At 43.8% G+C, this 9,192-nt stretch overlaps 1 protein-coding gene across 1 annotated transcript in view; it reads left to right on the plus strand.

Annotated features, from left to right (window-relative positions):
• Nucleotides 1-9,192, plus strand: part of fra10ac1 (FRA10A associated CGG repeat 1) — a 57,920-nt gene extending 48,728 nt beyond the window's left edge. Inside the window, exons 13-14 of the mRNA XM_072479057.1 lie at nt 805-889; nt 8,466-9,192. Of these exons, the coding sequence (XP_072335158.1) occupies nt 805-889; nt 8,466-8,508 (128 nt within the window). The 3' untranslated portion in view covers nt 8,509-9,192. The remainder of the gene's footprint in view (nt 1-804; nt 890-8,465) is intronic.

Consider the following 9,192-nt stretch of genomic DNA (forward strand, 5'->3'; position numbering starts at 1 on the left):
AATCACCCCTATTCATAATATATATGTGGTCCTGTCAATGTCTTCCAGCCTCCCATCTGAAAAATAACTATTCATCACAACTCACTGAATTCTGCCCTGAAGCCAATTTTTTATCCAAGTTGACACTGACCCTTCTCTTGCATGACACAATTTTGTTAATCAGCTGTTTGAGGTATGTTGTCAAACACTTCCTTAAAATCCACATGGGCGACATCCATTGCATTTCCTTCATCAACTTTCCCTGTTACTTTATCAAAAATTCAATTACATTAGTCAAACACAATTTGTCTTTTACAAATCCATTTTGGCTATCCTTAATTAGCTCAAATGTCACCAAGTGCCTGCTGATTCTTTCTCTGATTCCTAATACCTTACCCACCATTGATGTTAAACTAATTGCCTGTAATTAGGAGAACTGTACTTAGACCCTTGACGAAGAGTGTCCTCTGGCACCTGTTCCATATCCAGGGAAGATTCAAAGATTATGGCAAGCTCTTCCACTATCTCCAGTCCTCTTTCTTTAGCAATCTGGGATGCATGTCATCTGGACCGGGTGACTTATCCACTCTGAGCATAGCCAGCCTTTCCAGTACTCCTGCCTCTCAGTTTCACCCCATTCATTACCTCTCCCTTCTCTGCTTCTACCGATCTTTTGTCAACTTCCTCTTATCAAACACAGATGCAAAAGTACTTATTAAATCCTGTTGCTTTTTGCTTATTGTGTATTTCAGTCATGATATACTATTGAAATGTAATTACTCCGTGTATATGGCACTTACTTGTGAAATATAATTGTTAAATCAGAGTCAGAAGATAAACCGGATGCAGATAATCCCTCAGAGGCTGAATACTGGAAAGGGCCAGCTCAGGATGTTGAAGAAAAGACCAAGTATGTTTTCTTATTTTACTTATTACATGTAGAGGATCTAGCACTAACATTGCATTTCAAATTTTGCTGTGGTGTATTTGCAAAATAATGCTGATATTAAAAGCCCAGTCAGTGTTAGTGATAACTATAATGGATGCGAGTCACGCAACAATTCCGAATCATCACATAAGCATGAATTTATCACAGCTGTTTTTGTCTCCACTGGCTCTCAAGGCAGTCTGCTTCCCCCATTCACCACTTTGTGTAAAAGGGAGTTTAATCTAAACTGTCTGGTCATCTTCCCTCTTCAGAGTTTTTGGTTTTGCCAAATGATTTGAAGAGTTCAGTTTTTATTTGCCTCTGAATCTTGAAAATATTAATAAGATCTTTCTTTTCCAATGTATGTATTTTCAGTTGCCCTTCTCTTGTAGCTGAATGCCTAAAACTGATATCAGCTTCACTTCTTCATTCTGTATCTTCTCCGAAGCCAGAGTGTGGCCACGAGGGGCTTTTCACAGTAACTTCATTGCAGTGTTAATGTAAGCCTACTTGTGACAATAAAAAAGATTATTGATTATTATTATTAAGCCTGGAAATCCCCGCTGCAATATGGTGACCAGGATTGTACACAGTCCTTTGATGTGCGGCTGAAATGGTGCACACACAAGCACACCATTAACTTTTATACATTCTTTCAGGGGATGTGGATATCATTGGCTAGGCCAGCATTTATTGCCCAAACCTAATTGCCCTTGAGAGGTGGCGGTGAGCTTACACCTTGCACCACTGCAGTCTATGTGGTATAGGTAAACCCACAGTGCTATTAAGAAGGGAGTTGCAGAATTTTGACCCAGACACTGTGAAGGGCCAGTAATATGGTTCCAAGTCCAGATGGTATGTAGGTTGGAGGGGAATTTGCAGGTGATGATGTTCGCATGCATCTGTTGCCCCTGTCCGAGGTGGTAGAGCCGCGGATTTGAAAGGTTTGCTGCCGCTGTGCAGCGGTGGTAGAGGGAGTGACTATTGAAGGTGGTGAATTGATGAATGGGGTGCTAATCAAAAGGGCTGCTTTGTGCCGGATGGTGTTGAGCTTCTTGAGTGTTGTTGGAGCGGTACTCATCCAGGCAAATGGAGAGTATTCCATTACATTCCTGACTTGTGCCATGTAGATGGCAGACAGGTTTTGGGGATTCAGGAGGTGTGTTACTTGCCCACAGAGTTCCCAGCCTCTGACCTCCCTGAGACTGGTTACCAATGACCATTGTTATATGCCCTGAGATACAAAGAACAAAGAAATGTACAGCACAGGAACAGGCCCTTCGGCCCTCCAAGCCCGTGCCGACCATGCTGCCCGCCTAAACTACAATCTTCTACACTTCCTGGGTCCGTATCCTTCTATTCCCATCCTATTCATATATTTGTCAAGCTGCCCATTAAATGTCCCTATCGTCCCTGCTTCCACTACCTCCTCCGGTAGCGAGTTCCAGGCACCCACTACCCTCTGCGTAAAAAACTTGCCTCGTACATCTACTCTAAACCTTGCCCCTCTCACCTTAAACCTATGCCCCCTAGTAATTTACCCCTCTACCCTGGGGAAAAGCCTCTGACTATCTACTCTGTCTATGCCCCTCATAATTTTGTATACCTCTATCAGGTCTCCCCTCAACCTCCTTCGTTCCAGTGAGAACAAACCGAGTTTATTCAACCGCTCCTCATAGCTAATGCCCTCCATACCAGGCAACATTCTGGTAAATCTCCTCTGCACCCTCTCTAAAGCCCCCACATCCTTCTGGTAGTGTGGCGAACAGAATTGAACACTATACCCCAAGTGTGGCCTAACTAAGGTTCTATACAGCTGCAACATGACTTGCCAATTCTTATACTCAATGCCCCGGCCAATGAAGGCAAGCATGCCGTATGCCTTCTTGACTACCTTCTCCACCTGTGTTGCCCCTTTCAATGACCTGTGGACCTGTACTCCTAGATCTCTTTGACTTTCAATACTCTTGAGGGTTCTACCATTCACTGTATATTCCCTACCTGCATTAGACCTTCCAAAATGCATTACCTCACATTTGTCCGGATTAAACTCCATCTGCCATCTCTCCGCCCAAGTCTCCAGACAATCTAAATCCTGCTGTATCCTCCGACAGTCCTCATCGCTATCCGCAATTCCACCAACCTTTGTGTCGTCTGCAAACTTACTAATCAGACCAGTTACATTTTCCTCCAAATCATTTATATATACTACAAAGAGCAAACGTCCCAGCACTGATCCCTGTGGAACACCACTGGTCACAGCCCTCCAATTAGAAAAGCATCCCTCCATTGCTACTCTCTGCCTTCTATGGCCTAGCCAGTTCTGTATCCACCTTGCCAGCTCACCCCTGATCCCGTGTGACTTCACCTTTTGTACTAGTCTACCATGGGGGACCTTGTCAAAGGCCTTACTGAAGTCCATATAGACAACATCTACTGCCCTACCTGCATCAATCATCTTAGTGACCTCCTCGAAAAACTCTATCAAGTTAGTGAGACACGACCTCCCCTTCACAAAACCATGCTGCCTCTCACTAATACGTCCATTTGCTTCCAAATGGGAGTAGATCCTGTCTCGAAGAATTCTCTCCAGTAATTTCCCTACCACTGAAGTAAGGCTCACCGGCCTGTAGTTCCCGGGATTATCCTTGCTACCCTTCTTAAACAGAGGAACAACATTGGCTATTCTCCAGTCCTCCGGGACATCCCCTGAAGACAGCGAGGATCCAAAGATTTCTGTCAAGGCCTCAGCAATTTCCTCTCCAGCCTCCTTCAGTATTCTGGGGTAGATCCCATCAGGCCCTGGGGACTTATCTACCTTAATATTTTTTAAGACACCCAACACCTCGTCTTTTTGGATCACAATGTGACCCAGGCTATCTACACCCCCTTCAGCAGACTCAACATCTATCAATTCCTTCTCTTTGGTGAATACTGATGCAAAGTATTCATTTAGTACCTCGCTCATTTCCTCTGGCTCCACACATAGATTCCCTTGCCTATCCTTCAGTGGGCCAACCCTTTCCCTGGCTACCCTCTTGCTTTTTATGTACGTGTAAAAAGCCTTGGGATTTTCCTTAACCCTATTTGCCAATGACTTTTCGTGACCCCTTCTAGCCCTCCTGACTCCTTGCTTAAGTTCCTTCCTACTTTCCTTATATTCCACGCAGGCTTCGTCTGTTCCCAGCCTTTTAGCCCTGACAAATGCCTCCTTTTTCTTTTTGACGAGGCCTACAATATCACTCGTCATCCAAGGTTCCCGAAAATTGCGTATTTGTCTTTCTTCCTCACAGGAACATGCCGGTCCTGTATTCCTTTCAACTGCCACTTGAAAGCCTCCCACATGTCAGATGTTGTTTTGCCCTCAAACATCCGCCCCCAATCTATGTTCTTCAGTTCCCGCCTAATATTGTTATAATTAGCCTTCCCCCAATTTAGCACATTCATCCTCGGACCACTCTTATCCTTGTCCACCAGTACTTTAAAACTTACTGAATTGTGGTCACTGTTACCGAAATGCTCCCCTACTGAAACATCTACCACCTGGCCGGGCTCATTCCCCAATACCAGGTCCAGTACCGCCCCTTCCCTAGTTGGACTGTCGACATATTGTTTTAAGAAGCCCTCCTGGATGCTCCTTACAAACTCCGCCCCGTCTAAGCCCCTGGCACTAAGTGAGTCCCAGTCAATAGTGGGGAAGTTGAAGTCTCCCATCACCACAACCCTGTTGTTTTTACTCTTTTCCAAAATCTGTCTACCTATCTGCTCCTCTATCTCCCGCTGGCTGTTGGGAGGCCTGTAGTATACCCCCAACATTGTGACTGCACCCTTCTTATTCCTGAACTCTACCCATATAGCCTCACTGCCCTCTGAGGTGTCCTCTCGCAGTACAGCTGTGATATTCTCCCGAACAAGTAGCGCAACTCCACCTCCCCTTTTACATCCCCCTCTATCCCGCCTGAAACATCTAAATCCTGGAATGTTTAGCTGCCAATCCTGCCCTTCCCTCAACCAGGTCTCTGTAATGGCAACAACATCATAGTTCCAAGTACTAATCCAAGCTCTAAGTTCATCTGCCTTACCCATAATGCTCCTTGCATTAAAACATATGCACTTCAGGCCACCAGACCCGCTGTGTTCAGCAACTTCTCCCCGTCTGCTCTGCCTCAGAGCCACACTGTCCCTATTCCCTAGTTCTCCCTCAATGCTCTCACCTTCTGACCTATTGTTCCCGTGCCCACCCCCTGCCATACTAGTTTAAACCCTCCCGTGTGACACTAGCAAACCTCGCGGCCAGGATATTTATGCCTCTCCGGTTTAAATGCAACCCGTCCTTCTTATACAGGTCACACCTGCCCCGGAAGAGCTCCCAGTGGTCCAGATAATGGAAACCCTCCTTCCTACACCAGCTGTTTAGCCACGTGTTTATCTGCTCTATCTTCCTATTTCTAGCCTCACTGGCACGTGGCACAGGGAGTAATCCCGGGATTACAACCCTGGAGGTCCTGTCTTTTAACTTTCTGCCTAGCTCTCTGAACTCCTGCTGCAGGACCTCATGCCCCTTCCTGCCTATGTCGTTAGTACCAATATGTACAACGACCTCTGCCTGTTTGCCCTCCCCCTTCAGGATGCCCTCTACCCATTCGGAGACATCCTGGACCCTGGCACCAGGGAGGCAACATACCATCCTGGAGTCTCTTTCACGTCCACAGAAGCGCCTATCTGTGCCCCTGATTATAGAGTCCCCTATTACTATTGCTCTTCTGCGCTTTGACCCTCCCTTCTGAACATCAGAGCCAGCCGTGGTGCCACTGCTCTGGCTGCTGCTGTTTTCCCCTGATAGGCTATCCCCCCCCGACAGTATCCAAAGGGGTATATCTGTTCGAGAGGGGGACAACCACAGGGGATTCCTGCACTGACTGCCTGCCCTTTCTGGTGGTCACCCATTTCTCTGCCTGCACCTTGGGTGTGACCACATTTACATAACTGCGATCTATGACGCTTTCCGCCACCTGCATGCTCCTAAGTGCATCCAATTGCTGCTCCAACCGAACCATGCGGTCTGTGAGGAGCTCCAGTTGGGTGCACTTTCTGCAGATGAAGCCATCCGGGACGCTGGAAGCCTCCCGGACCTGCCACATCTCACAGTCAGAGCACAGCACCCCTCTAACTGACATTGCGTCAATTAATTAAAATTAAAATTTGTCTTTTTTTAAAAATATTTTTTTTAAATTTCAAAGTTACTGTCAACTATCTGTTTCCTAGCACTAGATTTCTAATAGAAATGCGATAGCTAACTATAGTACTCTCCGATCTCTGGCTTAGATATCCCTCTAAATTATAATTAAGTTATTATGTTTAATTAGTTACCAAATACTCAAATTTTTTTAAAATTTAGGGTAGAATCCCAACCAGCCACTCTGGCCACAGCTTTTCTGTGATGTCACTTCAGTTTCCCCCCGACACACACAATTTGAAAAAAGGTATAAAAGTAAAAATAAGTAAAAATCACTTACTTACCTTCTTACCTTCTGAGTGTCTGAGATGTTCTCAGGTTCTCTCGCTGACAGAGACTGCTCCTCCACCTCCGAACCTTGACCTGCACAATGCTAATAATATAATAATAATATAATATGGCACTTACCTTACCCCAATGGGTCTTATTATTAGGTTAGAGGAGGAGGGTGGGTGGGAGACACTACACGTGTAGTGTCTCGGGTTTCCTCTCCACCAGAATTTATTAGTTGGGGGGGGAACTTCCCAGAGGTCCGCGGGTCGAACTTCCGGTTCCCGCCTTATATAAAAACAAATAAAACAGAAAAAAAGAACAGACACGGGACCAGGTAAGGCTTTTTAAAGTATGTACTCACCTCCCAGAGGGCCCCTGCGCACTGCTGCCGCCGAAATCCAAAGAGATCTTGTTTGTTTTCTTCACTTGTTGTATGCAGCACTTGGTTTTAATGAACCTGTGCAGTCAGCAGATGTAGATAACCCTAGTGCCATAGCTACCATTGTTCCAGGCACGAGAGGCTGAATATTCTCCTTCTGTCACAAAATTCCTTTAGTCTTTGACATTTTGACTGTTGCTAATTATTAACTTTTTTCTTGTGTGGGTTAGTAGTGTTTTAAAAATTGTCATCTGCTTATTTCTGTCCATGCTTTTATTTTAACAAATTGTCCAGGGAATGAGTTATGCCAAAAACATCAAAATTATGAATATTAATGATTGAAAAAGACTTGTATCACAGTGGAAAGAACATCCATTATACTTTTAACACTAATGCGAGATAAAAGAACTGAGAATAATTATCCAGGGACATGCATTGTGTAGAAAGGGAAGAATCAAGCAGTTCTGTCTCTGAGGCCTCTTCAAGAGTGAAGCTTAATTGCAATTCCACCCGGTTCGGTTGGCGATCCACCAAAGTGTGTCAATTGTAATGAATGGAGAAAACTGAGTCAACATTTTCCCACACCAACCACAGAAATGAACCCATCACTGCCTACAGTAATTAATAAAATAAACTGGATGAAAACTATTATAGCTACCCATCTTAAAGAAGATTATGTTTTGTATCCAAACATCATTGGATCTTGGGAACCAGCTATGTAAGCGACTGTGAATATATTACTGGTCATTTGGTTACTGGGGTACATTTCCTCCTCGCAGTCAAAGTATCTGCTATCAGTCTCTCCCCATCTTCGGTGTGGACCCTGATGCACTCCTGCCTCTTGACCAAATGGAGCCAACCTGTCTTCTAATGCAATGACAGCCTCAGTGTGAAACCAAGTGGATTCAAAAGTTGAGTTTGAGTTCACAGCAATCACGGACGCTGACCTCTCCCAACTGGCCTTGTTAATGCAGATGAGTGGGTTGTACCTCTCCCCAACATTGCCGTCCCACATTCGTCGTAAGCCCCAAAGTCTGGGCTCCTTTATGCTTCCCAACCCAACCCCTGCCCATCAGTTTCTTCCACACCATTTTTGTGAGCATTGTGTTACTGTTCTGGTTGAAGATTGCAGAGTTAGCCTAATATCTACAGGAAGACTATCCAGTCTGAGGTGATGCATTACATTTGCGCTATCCCTGCCTGACCTATCCTTTTATCCCAGTCATGGACCCTGGTCCCCTCACTTCCGTTCCTCTTACCCATGGACAGATTAAACCTGAATCTGGTTCCAGATTTCACTGGGAAATTTGAGCAATATTTAAATGTTTTTCAAAAAAGAGCAAGCAATGAGTGGGGCTGAAATATTTAGTGAAAAACTGGAAGATGGGAAAAGCGTGTCATGGAGGTACAGTGGAGAAAATAAATAGTTGAAGGCCGAGAAGTGATGAAGTGACAGAGAGACCTCAAACAGTTGGAGAGAGGCACAGTGATGAAGCTAGACTGTAGGTAAGCATGGAAAAAGGCAAGCAAAAAAAGTATAGGCCAAAAGAAATAGAGTGGAGGGAGTAGAGACAATTACAGGAAGAGTATGACTTCCTGTTCATGAAGAATGCCACAAAAGGTTCCGCTGTAAAGTGAAAACTATATTAAATCCTGTCCTTCATCTGCAGGGAGGACGAATTTGATGAATATTTTGAAGACATGTTTCTGTGACTTGTGCTTCGAAGAGGATGTCAAAGGTTAATCACTTCATGCCATTATTCCAGAAGAAGCTGCCTCAATCATTACTTAAATATTGAATTTACTTTTTAAGAATCCTAGTTAATTTTTACAGGCAAACAAATTTTATTTTTCATATTTCAATCTAAACATCGGAAAACGCAGGAGAATATTAAATTTGAAAGCTGAGAATCCAAAAACTGATGTGAACATGACTATTATGAAAAAGTATTTCTAGTTAGCTACATAACAATCACCACAGAAGAGTTTCTACCTGCTACACACAGTAATATGTTACAGACATCTTGGGAAATCACAGATATCTCCCAAAGTTGTCAATGATCCACTTTGTATTGTTAAGTTTCAATTGTACAAATATGCCAAATGAACAGAAAATATGCTTGTTCCTTGAACAGGACAAGATTAAATTATTAACTTATTTGCTTACTGCTTTTAGTTCTGGTGTGTGTGGTTAAGGGATTTATCAGTGAAGTCCTGTAACATAACTAGTGAGTTGTCAGCTTACTGTATAAAGGTAAAATTAAGTTCGGCTCTCTATTCTTTTAAATAAAGAACCAATTTGTATCAGTGCAAGAATTCTGTTTCTTTATATTTTTATTAACTTTAAGTGTCATTTATTTTGTTGTATATTCCTCAAATAAACTGCTCATTTGTGTA

The sequence above is a fragment of the Scyliorhinus torazame genome, chromosome 16 (assembly GCF_047496885.1).
Source record: "Scyliorhinus torazame isolate Kashiwa2021f chromosome 16, sScyTor2.1, whole genome shotgun sequence".
NCBI classification, from domain to species: domain Eukaryota; kingdom Metazoa; phylum Chordata; class Chondrichthyes; order Carcharhiniformes; family Scyliorhinidae; genus Scyliorhinus; species Scyliorhinus torazame.